The 13,659-nt window shown below is 34.8% G+C and overlaps 1 protein-coding gene and 1 pseudogene across 1 annotated transcript; one reads left to right on the top strand and one right to left on the bottom strand.

The window, feature by feature from the left end:
- Positions 1 to 3,676: 3,676 nt before the first annotated feature.
- Positions 3,677 to 4,923, bottom strand: LOC132140523 (trichoplein keratin filament-binding protein-like; annotated as a pseudogene).
- Positions 4,924 to 7,404: 2,481 nt separating this feature from the next.
- On the top strand, positions 7,405 to 12,704 carry LOC132141583 (glycolipid transfer protein). The gene is made up of 5 exons (XM_059551231.1): positions 7,405 to 7,642; positions 10,113 to 10,171; positions 10,264 to 10,397; positions 11,357 to 11,507; positions 11,628 to 12,704. The coding sequence occupies exons 1-5, from the start codon at positions 7,540 to 7,542 to the stop codon at positions 11,808 to 11,810; spliced, it is 630 nt and encodes a 209-aa protein (XP_059407214.1). The 5' UTR covers positions 7,405 to 7,539; the 3' UTR covers positions 11,811 to 12,704.
- The last annotated feature ends 955 nt before the right edge of the window (positions 12,705 to 13,659 follow it).

Below are 13,659 nucleotides of genomic sequence, written 5' to 3' on the forward strand. Positions count from 1 at the left end.
CGGTCATATCGGTCAACTGATTTGCCGATAAAATAATTTAAAAGCATTTAAAGAAAGTGTTTGTCAGAGCACTTATTATTCTTAATATTGACATTAATTTTCATTTTTACACCAGACATATTGGTTCAAAATGATCTGTCTACTTGATCTGTAATAATTGATATCGGCATCGGCCCTGAAAAACACATCGGTCGACCTCTAGTGTGCATTAAAAAAAAAAGATAAAGTGAAGAAATTTTCAGTTAATTACACTTAACCTCATATTTCATCAGTTATTTGGTGGTCAAAGTACAGTATTTAATTACATCATCTTTTTTTTTATTTTTTATACACTGCAGATGAACAGTCTCCACCAGCAGATACTGATACTGTGTGATGGTTTAGATGTGTGTGTGTGTGTGTGTGTGTGTGTGTGTGTTTTTAGATAGTTCCTCATATTGTAAATTCAGTTCAGTGTTTTGGGCAGCTCTTAACTTTGCAGATCTTTTTTATTTCCTCTAGACTAATATTTTAGTCTAGCCTGATCAGGTTAATCCAAACAGTTTGTGCAGTGGACTGGTAGCTCAGTGTTAACGTTTTGAGTGTTTGTAGTTGTTTTAGATGAACAGGCCTTCCACTAATTAATGTTATTGCTGCCTGTTGTTAAGAAGAAAATGTGTTTATTTTTTAAATAAACTTAATTTATAATTTTGAGCTTAATATCAGAAACTGAGCCATATGAATAACGTGAAAAATAAAAGACCTGAAACCTCATCCCAAATTATTTCTTCTTCTGCTTGTTCTTTATATGTTCATGTTTTTAAAACATGTTGTGTGCCTAAATGCATTAACTAGGGGTGGGCGATATACCGGTAGAAGTTTTGGCCTTTAGTCTCCATCTTGGTGATTTCTCTCACGTGATGTTGTTTTGCGACATGGTCACGAAAACTTCTGTTAGCGTGCATTTTTAAGCATTGTGGTTTAAAAACATGATTTTAAGCCATTGAAACGCAATCAAAATGCCCATCTTTTTAAGTATCTTTGCAAATACAGTAATTTTAGGTCTTAAGTGGAGGCAAACAGCTGAGAAAGAAAACACATGCAACACCATATTGGATCCGGCAGCTCTTAAAGTGACAGCAGTCTAATATTCCTGCTCTCTGTCATTCATGTTAATCAAACAACAATAGAGAGAAAATCTCTCACTGACTCTTGACTAAATAACATCTGTAACTTTAATAAGAAGAAATGTATATTTATTTTACACAGTGGAAAAAAATGCAGATTACCTTATACAATGTAGCATTTCTTATTTATTTGTTCCTCTGTGTTTTTATTTATTTAATTTTTTTTGTCCTATTGGTTGTTAGTTTCTTATTTTATTCCTGACTATTTACTTGTCGTCATTGAGCTAGAGTTGTTTTTTATTTTTATTTTATTTTTTATTTATTTTTTTGGTAATACTGACACTGGTGACAAGATTTATAATACTTCTATGGTACAGTATAACAATTTTTGAAATCTTTAAGACCTTATTTAAAGCAAAAATAACTATATTGTGATATATATTGACACCGTGAAATAAAATGACTATATCGTGATATATGATTTTGGTCATATCACCAAACCCTACCCAGTTTATTGTTCACTGACTACTAGCAGTATGTCACGCATGTGTTTATTTAAAATTTTAAAATAAATATATTCCATATATTACTGCTTGCAAACATTGCTGTCCAGTTTAAATTCTTAATTATAAATAAATGCATTAGACAATTGATAACATTTGCTTCATTCAAAAATGCGTCAGCATTGAAATTCATCCATATAAATCAGTCATATAAAACCAGATCTACATGCAAACCTCAGCACTAGTGCAATAGAAATTCAAGATCGAGTACTTAACTATACAATCATCTATCAAAGCCATAATGTAAATCATTAACATATATACAAAGCATCTCTGACGGGGAACCGGATTCTCATTTAAACACAAAGTGGCCGGGATCAATGTGGACATAGATATCCCCGATTCTGAATGAAAAACTGAAAAGGGGATGTGGCACAAAGACTCTTCCTGTGAAGCGCTCTCATGTCCATGCTGACCGGGGTCTGCTGTAAATCTGCCACGATGAAAAATTAGATCAGTTATTATATTACAAAGCACTTAAAATCTAATTTCATAGAAACGCCATGTCTTTCAATCTTCACTCAATCTCTGCTGTAGCCCTGTCGAATCTGTCTCAAGATGAAGCTCCTCCTCCTGATGTCTAAGCTCCTCCCTCTCTTGTAGTTCTGCTTGCTCTTGTCATCTCTGCTCCTCCCACTGTTCCCTGCGCCTCTGCTCCACCTGTTGGACAAAAACGTCAATTGCAGACATCTAGAAGCCATACTTTATAACCAAAATAAATCTACTAGTGTTTTTCTGTACAGACCTGTATATATATAAAATATAGTATTAAAGCATCCAAACGTGCTCTTAACTTGTCAGCTATTTAATTACATTTCTTAAAAATGTACACCGTATTAATTACATGATGATTACACAAGTGCCAGAAGATTAATATTTCAAATAAATGCTGTTCTTTTGAACTTTCAATTTATCAAGATTCTTTTGAACACTGATAATAATAAGAAATGTTTCTTTATTATGTGTCACTGAAAAATGGAGCAAAGTCTGATGAAAATTTTGCTTTGCAATCACAGGAATACATTGCATTTTAAAACAGAAAAATGTATAAATATTGTTCTTTTAAATTGTTTTTACTGTGTTTTTGATTAAATAAATGCAGCCTTAATGGACATAGGAGACTTTATACTGAATTTTGAAAGGTAATGTATATTATGACAGTTTTTGATTTTCCACACTCTCTCAGACTTCTCAGATTTGGCATATGAATGCAATATTGCATATGAAATGGTATTCAGCACTCTCCGCCTTCCTCCCTGTAGGCGGTAAACAAAAACAGATCATGAGAGCGACGGCTCTCTCTCTCCTAGCTTTCTCCAGTCTCTGCTCCTGCACTTCTCCCTCCAGCAGTGCTGCAAGGACTCTTGCAAGGCAGTCTGACTCCTGATGGACAGGAAATCTATTGCAGTCACTCAGTCAGGACAAATTCTATTCAACTTTAAGGCAAAAATTTAGAGTTTTCGTGATAACCCACCAGTTCCTTCTGCACCTGCTGTGTATTGATGAGTCAGGAAATGCCAGTGGCTTTATGCTACTGCAGAAGAGTTTCAATTTAGTATTATTTACATACATGATTTTTTTATTCACATTTTAAATGAATTTTTATAGTTTAAGTTTTCATTTTGGTTACATTTCTAGTCATTTGGGAAGTCGTGGCCTAATGGTTAGTGAGTCGGACTTGCAATCGAAGGGTTGTGAGTTTGAGTCTCGGGCCGGCAGGAGTTGTAGGTGGGGGGAGTGCATGTACAGTGCTCTCTCCACCTTCAATACCACGACTGAGGTACCTTGAGCAAGGCACCGAACCCCCAACTGCTCCCCGGGCGCCGCAGCATAAATGGGTGCCCAGTGCTCCGGGGGTGTGTGTGTGTGTTCACTGCTGTGTACAGGTATGTGCACTTTGGATGGGTTAAAAGCAGAGCATGAATTCTGAGTATGGGTCACCATACTTGGCTGTATATCACTTTCACTTTTCATTTTGTTATGTGCTTTTGTCATTTTTTTTAAGTTTTATTTAATTTTCCCCCCTAAATATTTTAGCTTCTTAAGCTCCCAGCATTGAGACATTAGAGCTTCCTGTTCCTGCTTATGACGTTCAGCCTGGAAAAAGAAAGAAATTAAATGCAAGCCTTACATTTGTTGCATCTATAGACCTTGAAAAGGTTAATTAACCTTCTTTTAAAAAAAAACAATATACACATTAACAAACACACTTGATCTTTATGGCATTTGTTTTTTGACACACGTTTGTTGTTTGTGCATTACAAGTATAAGTCTATTTTACAGTAATTCCATACTTCCTGTTCCCACAGCTTGTGCTCCTCCATCTGTTTACGGAGGTCTTCAGATCGCTTCTTTTCCTCGTCTTCTCTTCTCCTCTTCTTCTTTCATTTTCTCCAGAGCCCGTCTTGTTCTCTCATACTCATTATCTCATCAGCCTGAATGTTAAAGAACAGAGTTACATTTCAATGTAATAACATGAAAGAACATCGGCCGTGTTAAACTAAAAAGAAGTCAACATGGCAGCACCTCGTGTGACCATCTCACCTGTTTCCTCTCCTGCTGTTGAAACTGCCACTGGCTCACAATGTGATCTTTGTGCAACTCCATCTCCACCTGTGTGCACAAACATTTGAGACACCGAGATGTCGGATTAAACAAAGCTTGCGTGTATTCGGAACCAAATCCCGAGCTCAGAGTTCTAGATCAGTCATGGAAGAAACATCACATGCGCTGTTAACCTACAGCCATTTCTGGTTCTTGATTTAAAAAAAAATCTCCAGCACTATTGACAGCATTTCTGATCCCAAAACTTACATAGAGCCTCTTAATAATACTAATAATTAACTTGCATGTCAAGTTTTCTGCTTGAGATTCTTTTACTGATATATGACTGACCTTCCGCAGTTCCAGTATTCCCTCAGCAGCTCCTGTGCAAGCTAAAAAAAAAATAAAAAATTAAGTAAATCAGAAATTTTCAACTGTGTACCATAACATAATTTTAAGACAGGAGTTCATACTGTACATTTTTCCTCCTCTCTTCTCTGGCAGACCGGAGAGCATCTGTGTTTTCCAGTAGCTGTCTGGTCAGTGTAGCTCTGTCTGGATGAACATTTCTGAGCTCGGCCTCCAGGTGGTCTCTCTCTTCCTGGAGCATTATCCTCAGACACTCCCTGTGTTCCTGCAGTTTCTCCTCCTTTATTCGCTCCCGGTGAAATGCTGACATACTAAAATGCCATGAAACAAAGTTTGTAACTTTGTTATAGATCTATTGTCTTAAGCATCACCTTGAATGCAATAGCCAGCTCACATAGAACTTATGCGTCTGAGAAACACAGCCATCTTTAGAATTTTGTCTTTAAACTTTAAACTAGCTCTATAGTATCCCTATTGAAGAGTAATTAGCTGGTGAAGATGGCTATATAGAGAGATATGAGTATAACTTTATATTTATATACATATTCACTACTGTTAAGAATTTTAATGTTTTTTTAAAGAAGTCTCTTCTGCGCACCAAGCATGTTTTCCAAAATACAGCAAAAACAGTAACATTTTGAAATATTTGTATTTAAAATAACTTTTCTGTGTTTAATAAATAACAATTCCTGTGTTTTTCGCAACATTACTCCAGTCACGTGATCCTTCAGGAATCATTATAATATTCAGATTTGCTGTTCAAAAAACATTTATTATTATTATTATGCTGAAGACCTTGACAATTAAATTAGGATTTGTTTGCTAACTCCGTTTGAAAATGTACGTTGAAGGCTGTCAATTTAGCGCACTGAGGTGTTTAACTTCAGGTGCTCTGCTGATTCAAATAATTAATATCAAACAAAAGTGTAGTTAAGAGGAAAGTCGTTAACGACAGCATACTTGAAACAAAATGTGGTAAATCAAAGAATAACTTTATAAACCAGTTAATCTTAAAGCAAGAACAGGCCTAAATGTAAGACTTTTCTTGAAGAATCAAAAAAAAAAATAACAACGTAAAAAGGCAATGCAGGCATGCTCACTCTTTTTCATGTTCTTTACAGAATAAGAACGCCAGAGTGACTCCTTTACAAAATTAGAAAGTAGCGTAAATATCTGTCAAAACCCAAATCAGCATTGGATAAAATACACTTAGGCCTACAGTCTTACAAACAATTCTAAGTCTGCTAGCTGATTTGATCTTAATTGATTGATACTATATGTTTGCATCCATATTATACATCTCCACTTGACATAATATCAAAATATCTCCACTTGACATTTTATAGTGTTGAAGTTTCAAAGAGTATCAAAAGTTATTTTATTCCCTTCAAAAGAAGCAATTGTGAAAATAAGCAACATGTTCACATTACTTTTTATTTCTTAACTTTCTTTGAAGAGAAACACTTTTAGATGATTTCATAATGGATCAGTCGTGTGTTAAACGGTCAGGCAAACGGATATTTTAATCTGCATAAAGCTGAACCTCAATAAGAGAAGTAAAATCTACAGAGAGCTTGTTGTTCAACATTTTACTTTACTAATAATCAGCATTTTTACAGCCCACAATTATAAATGGACCCTTGTTACAGACTGTGAGGATACGTTTCAATGGTCATCTGCATCAAAAATCCCACAAAGTATTTATTTATTTATTTTTTTTAAATAAAAATTAATGTAGGCTACATTTATAGTGCCTTTGCATCAGATGACAAAAAAAAGTTAAGCTAAGGAAGTGATGGTAAATTCTATGGCCATTTTCAATCTCTCACTATTTTTTCCTCTTTCTTTAAATTTGTGAAAACACTTAGTGGAGTTTTTCTTTTGCTGTTTGAGGAAATGGGAATACAGAAATATACATGTATTTGATGTAATCTCCTGGTCACCGTCAGCACAACTTCTGCTTCTGAGAAAAACACAGAAATGTAATAAGCCTGGGAAAATCCAACTCAGTGGATGTGTTTCATGTGATAACAGAGTCATAAGCAGAGGCCTATAACATGATAATATGATCAGTGTAGTTTTAGATTCCCTTGTTTATTTTATTATATTTTTAACTTATATTTAATCTGTTTTAATTGTGGGAGTAATAAAAATAATTTCAGTTTAAACTCAGATGAAGAAGAAATAATTACAGATTTAAGTTAATATATTATATAAACCTATGTAAAAATTATATAAAAAAACATAACTTTTGACACAAGTTAAACAGCTCATAAACCATAGTTCATTTAATAAAGCGTTTTTTTTTATTTTTTTTTATTTTTTTCATAAAATAAAAATGTTTAAAAATAAGATATATTTTTTTTATAATGTATAATCACAGGATCCCCTGCCTCACCTTCCCCTTAATTTATTTTATTTTAATTAATTTATTAATTTATTTATTTACAATTTGACCACTTGTAATAACAGAATAATAGGCAGAGGTACTGGACAAATTAGTTTTAGATTCCCTTAATTATTGAATTATAATTATTTAATTTAATAACATAATTTATTTAACTTTAACATTTAATTTTTATTAATCTGATTTAATGGTGAAGGTGAAAAAAAAATACTTCCAGCATAAAGGAAAAATGTTTTACTTTTTTTCTGTAAGAGAAATTACTTAATTTACTTTTTATTGTGCAGTTACATTTGAACTACATTGTGAAGTGTCACAGAAAATGATATATCAAAGTCTTAGGCCCCGGCCCGTGCGATATGATTGGCTCTTCCTCATGAGTATGCATATATTTGCATAAAGGGGCGGAGCATGTGACAGCTAGAAGGAGAAGTGAATAGTAAACGCTGTCTGTCTGTCCGGCGTTAGTTCCGGGTTCTGTCTTCATTACTGTTGTGTTTTCCTCGTCTTATGTTGTAGGAAAAAATTTCACTTTCGCCCACTTTCGGCAATCATGGCTCTTCTAATGGAGCACCAGTTCCGGCAACTTCCAGCCGACAAACAAGTGGAAACCCGGCCGTTTCTCGAGGCGGTGTCTCACCTTCCTCCTTTCTTCGGTAGGTCCTTCCGTCATCTCTCAAAGTTTGAGCTCAGATTTGAGCCTGAACTCTGAGCTGCTGTCATGAAACGCCCAGACTTTCAAATAATCCTCAAGACAATATTTTAAAGTTTGAACGTTTTTAGAGTTCAGTGTAACTTATTCAAGTCGTAAAAAAGTTATTTTATTATCTATTTCAATATGCAAATGATAAAAAAAAAATAGTGTTTATTAGTTTGGATTCCCTTCCTCATAGATCACTTCAGAATGTCATTTTCAAAATGACTGAATTCGTAAACAAAGTGAAACAAAGTAACAGTGCATGCAGGTTTATAGAAGAAGAGTTTTAAACTGATTGAGTTACATTATTACAAACATGTTGTTACAGAAATCAGTAGTCTGATGTTAACAGATTTTCTGGGTCTCTATGATTAAGGGTGAGATTTTCCACTCTTGATCAAGATCTTCAGTGTTCTCCAGAAGTTGTTAGTAAAGACTGACAAAGCCTTGCTGTCAAGCAGAAGCCATTGTTTGCTTTTGAGGACTAATCTTTTTTTGGGCTCAAATTTCCTTTCACAAAGATGGCCACAAACCTATTGCATGCATAATTTATTCTATTGCCCTCGATTTTGGAAGTTGAGGAAATTGATTAGCATGGTGTCGAGTTGCCCTGCTCTATTCATTGGTGTTATGGACCATCAGAACATCTTTGTTCGAAACCTTGTTTGGTATTAATATGAAAAATGCATTTAAAATGAATTTGCCACTTGAAACGCCAAGCCTGAGGTGTTCACATTAGCTCTTGATGCACTCTTGTATTTTTGCCAGACGCCACTAAAAGGTTTTCTTGCTGTGGTTGTAAAACAAACTGGATGTGATGAAGGAAGAACAAAATAAACCTTGCAGTGACAATACAGAACTAAAGTGGTGGTCAACAAGTTTGAAACGCATAAAAAACACAAGATTTAAAATATAATAATAATAAAACCTATATTAGGATTTTCAAGAAATTTTAAATCTAAAATGGATATGAAATATTTTCAATTCTGGTTTATTTTAGGTCACTGATAAAATGTTCCTTGTTGAAAAAAATGCAATCTTGTGGTGTCAACTGATGATATATTATTTAAAACAATTTTAGAATTTTTGGGGATATTTAGTATTTTTTTATTTTTATAAATTATTAAAATTATGTTTATTAAATGTTAGTATTATCTAATGTAAAAAAAAACATTTAATTAGAAATAACAATCATTTTAAAAAAAGCATTTTCACTCATGATCTTAGACTTTTGAACCCTGTTGTTTGTTCGACAAGAATCTGCAGGTGAACCCATAGTTAAACTGAATGACATGAATGATACAGATGCTTGACCTCAATAGATGAACTTTGTATGACAGGTTGTGATTGGAGATGTATTTATGATTGTGTGATGTCATAAGGTGACTGGGGACACTGGTTGTTGTAGATGTCGCTAACTCCCACAGAAAGACAATTAAGCTTCCCAGCTCTTGTTTAGCGTTCACACTTTAATACAAAAAGCCCTGTGTGGAGTACCAACACCAGAAAGAACCGGAGGGTTTGGGCTGGCATTGTTAGACATGAGGGTGAATGTGTGTGTTTTTTCTAATTATAAGGCATTCATTCACAGTGAAAAAACTGGAGTGTAAGCAGACTTTGTGCGTGTTTAGAGTCATCTGTAACCAGAGATGCTCTTTTTGCTAATAGTACAAAATCCTGATGACCCAGATCTTTCCAGTGGGCTGTGCTGGCTTGAACTCTACACTGCTGAACATTTCACTTTTATGTTGGGAAATTTCTCATTCAGGCTTTTTGACTGAATGGGGCAAACAAACTGGTGCAATTGCTCTGTTTGCACGGTTCATGAGTAACCAAACAAATGGACAGAGGACCACATTTTCAGGCAGTGTGTGCATGCAAACAACATTTAGTAAATCTTAATCAAACCAACTCTAATACAAAAACTGACAGAGCATATACAGTATATACTGGTTGCAGAGATGGAAACATCAATGATTCAGTGTGTTTCCATTTCCACAGGTGTTTATTTCATTATCAGACGTGCAACATACTGAGTCCCACAGCGTGATAATGGGTGGTACTGAAACTTTAATGAACCGCATGGGTGCTTTCAGAAATCTGTCATGCTCTCTAAGCAAACTTAATTATTCATAGCTCTTTTTTTAAGGCGGTAATGTCAGAGTTCACTCTAAGTTCTAAGGGATCAGAAGTGGTAGTATTTTTACTGTGTGTCTGCTACATTCCTGCAAATATTTTGGTATGTAAAAAGAGGATTACCTCACAGCTGTTTGAAAGAATGATGCATTCTCACATGTGTATAGCATAAGCTACTTTTCATGTGTATAGTAGATTGCCAGGCAACCTTTCAAATACGTGCAAATTGCATAAGTGTTAATAAAATATTTGCATGTATTTTATTCATGCATGTATTTTTTTTTCAATCTTAGATTGCCTCGGCTCTGCTGTTTTTTCCCCAATCAAAGCTGATATCGCAGGTAACATCACTGTAAGTTCACCACGTGACATACACAGTTGGAAAGCACTGAACAGTATAACTTTTACAATCATAACTCCACCCACCTCTGCTTTTTCACACAGAAAATCAAGGCAGTGTATGACAGCAATCCTACTAGGTTTAAAACCCTGCAGCACATTTTGGAAGCAGAAAAGGAGATGCATGGAACCGAGTGGCCAAAAGTAGGAGCAACACTTGCCCTCATGTGGCTGAAAAGGCAAGGCTGGGCCTGAAATGTTTTTTTCATGTTAGAGAAGTGAAAGTAAAAAAAAACAGCTGCTTTTAAAATGTAAAGCTACATAACGAAAACATGGACTTTGAGACTTTCTGTAACACAGGAACACCTTGTCTTTGTTAAAGAAATAAGTTAAAGTAAAAAATAAAGTTTGCTGAAAATAAGCTCACCTTCAGGACATCCAAGATGGAGCTTAGTTTGTTTCGTCATGGCGACAGAGAGATTTAGCATTGCATCTGTTGCTCAGGCCACTGCAGTGAATGGGTGCCATCAGAATAAGAGTCCAAACAGCTGATAAAAACATCCGCAAGTAACCCACATGACTTCAGTCCATCAGTTAATATCTTGTGAAGTGAAATGCTGTGTGTTTCTAATAAACAAATGTATCTTTTAGACTTTAAACCATTGCTCTATCCAAAACATAGTTTTATCCAGTGAAAAAGTTATTTAAATAGTCTAAAACAGTTTTGGCCAGAAGCTATCTTATGATGGATTTTTCTTACAAACGCACAACTCTTAACTTGGTGAGATTCTAACTGATGGACTGTAGTCCTGAGGATAACGTGTTGATTATTGTGATGTTTTTATCAGCTGTTTGGACTCTTGTTCTGATGGCACCCATTCACTGCAGAGCATCCACTGGTGAGCAAGTCATGTAGTGCTCAATGTCTCCAGATCTGTTCTGATGAAGAGACAAACTCACCTACATCTTGGATGGCCTGAGGATGAGTGCATTTTCAGCAAATTTTTCCTTTTGGGTGAACTGTTCCTTTAAGGAACAGTAAATTCGGTTATCATTTACTTGTCCTTTAGTAACAAACTACATTTAAGATTTATGACATTTTTGGAACTTGACAACATTTTGTTCCTTTTGAGTTTCATTCTGCAAAAACAAGCAAAACCCTTTTACTGAAACCTCTTTTCCTTGTGTTTTCTGTTAGGGGGCTACGCTTTATCCAGGTTCTTCTCCAGAGTCTAGTGGATGGGGATAAAGATGAAAACCACCCTAACCTCATCAGAGTCAACGTCACCAAAGCGTATGAAATTGCATTGAAGAAGTATCATGGCTGGTTTGTCCAGAAGATCTTTAAAGTAAGTGTCTTATATTCAGAAGTTAAAATCTGAAAGTAAAATGAATGAAATGTAAACATTTCTGATGACTGTAGAAACTTGGAAAACCTACTGAGGTTGCCCTGTCTTCATTTTTTTCAGGCAGCACTGTATGCCGCTCCATACAGATCTGATTTTCTCAAAGCTCTTTCTAAAGGGCGAGAGGTCAAGGAGGAAGAATGCTTGGACAAAGTGCGGCAGTTCCTAGTAAACTTCACAGCTACTATTGATGCCATCTATGAAATGTACACCAAGAAGAATGCAGAGCTGGACTACACTGTGTGATCTCACATTCACACATGAGCAGACTTCAGATCTCATCTACTGCTGTCCCACTGGATCACCGTTGCCTCCCTACAGACACGTCCTCAGTCTCCTCATCGGATCCATCTTCTCTCTTACTGGATCCTGCATCTCCTGCAGTATACTGTTGTGTTTCCTCTTGGGGGACAATTAGGGTCCAAGCTGCTGAAGACTTTGTTGGTTTTGGAAGGGAGGATGTCTGTTCTTGTTTGTTCTGCTCGTATTGACCATTTGAATGCTTTGGCTTTTCTTTAGAAGAGTAGTGTTCTTAAAAAAAGGCAGTTTGTGAGTGTTTTATAGCTTTAACTACTAATCATTTCTGTTTAATACATGCACTTTAAGTATGTGTATGGAATGGTTCTGGATGTGCTGTATACTGCAAATGAGGGTTTTCATTTAACTTTTTTAATTATACCAAAACAAAAGTCTCTAACCAGATATCTGACATTGACTGTACTGCTGTTAGTTTTTACTTTGTATTCTACTGTATTTTATGAGAAAAAAATACTTGAATGTGACAAAATATAAAGAAACTGCTTCACTCAGAAGTGACAACTGAGCCACTGTATTGGGTGGATGAAACGGTAAATAGTAAAATGTCTAATAATTTCTTGATAAAAATTTGTCTTTTAATTAATTTATTTCTACAAGTCTTCTTAAGACTCTTTTTATATGGATGACTGAATCTTCAGAGCCGTAATTGGTCTGATGTTTTGTGTATGTAATGTAATGGATGAGTACTGTTGGTTTGTAGGTTTTAATTTGTCATTCCCAAAGGTTAATTTCATTCAAACAAACTGCTTTTTATAAATAAATGTTAATTTATGGAAATGATTTGTTCTTTATTCCAGCTGCCTTGTGCTTGGCTTTATGCTTCTGCTTATGAACCACATCTCAGTTGTGTTCCAGATTATCCACTATACAACAACACTAATGCATTTCAGAGTACAACATACTGTGCATTCTGAAGATCTGGAGTTGACCAATAAAACTCATTGATTTTGTCTTAAAGATTAAATATCTAAAAACTGAAGCAGTACATAATGATGTCCCAGTGACTGATGCCTACACGTGCTGTTTTGCTGTTCCACTGTATTTTGTATTTTTTTTTAGCTCAATGTTTCTTACAATGATCATAGTTATGTGTAGTCTCTTTAAAATATTATTAAAATCAAAACCTTGTGTAAGTAGTTTTTTGGCTGTGCTAAAAAGACGTTTATATTTTTATTCCTCAAGTATAACCATACTTTTCCTCTATATGTAAATGCATATTAAGCCATCATATAACTGTGTGCTTGAAATCCAGCTCTGAATTCACAAATACATGTACATAACAAATAAAAGCTACTTATAAATTAATAAAAGTCTGTGGAAATGTAGATTTTTTTAAGAGAAATACATTGCACATGCATTTTGAGGTTAATTGAAATGTTAATTGACATTTGTTAAAGATGTTTAAAGTATCCATACATCTATTAACACTACTTTTAGTAAAAATAAACACATTAATCTGAAGCTGAATTCAAAGAAGCGGGAAGTAAAAAGATACTGTAAATTATTTATTTTGATAATAGTGTTTAATAAGTTATATTGTATTTATAAAGTCACTAATATTGAAAACAAATATGAGCTGGCCAATTTGAGCCATTCTCTTCAGAAGAACATGAGAGGGCGCAGTTCTCAACAGTTTACATGTAAACGCTCGACAACAAAAGACCAAGCCATGCAAATTAGCCAAACCGGTCATACTTGTTATGATACACCTAATTTTTTCACAGCATGAAACAGTGAATACAATATAATATGAAGAATATTAAATATTATAATATAA

Source organism: Carassius carassius, chromosome 5 (assembly GCF_963082965.1).
Source record: "Carassius carassius chromosome 5, fCarCar2.1, whole genome shotgun sequence".
Taxonomy (NCBI): domain Eukaryota; kingdom Metazoa; phylum Chordata; class Actinopteri; order Cypriniformes; family Cyprinidae; genus Carassius; species Carassius carassius.

Bases quoted from the DNA above. Each gene is read 5' to 3' on its own strand.
- LOC132141583 (XM_059551231.1), top strand. From the start codon at position 7,540: ATGGCTCTTCTAATGGAGCACCAGTTCCGGCAACTTCCAGCCGACAAA. The intron at 10,172-10,263 runs GTAAGTTCACCA...TTTTTCACACAG, and splicing joins ATATCGCAGGTAACATCACT to AAAATCAAGGCAGTGTATGA. The intron at 11,508-11,627 runs GTAAGTGTCTTA...CATTTTTTTCAG, and splicing joins TTGTCCAGAAGATCTTTAAA to GCAGCACTGTATGCCGCTCC.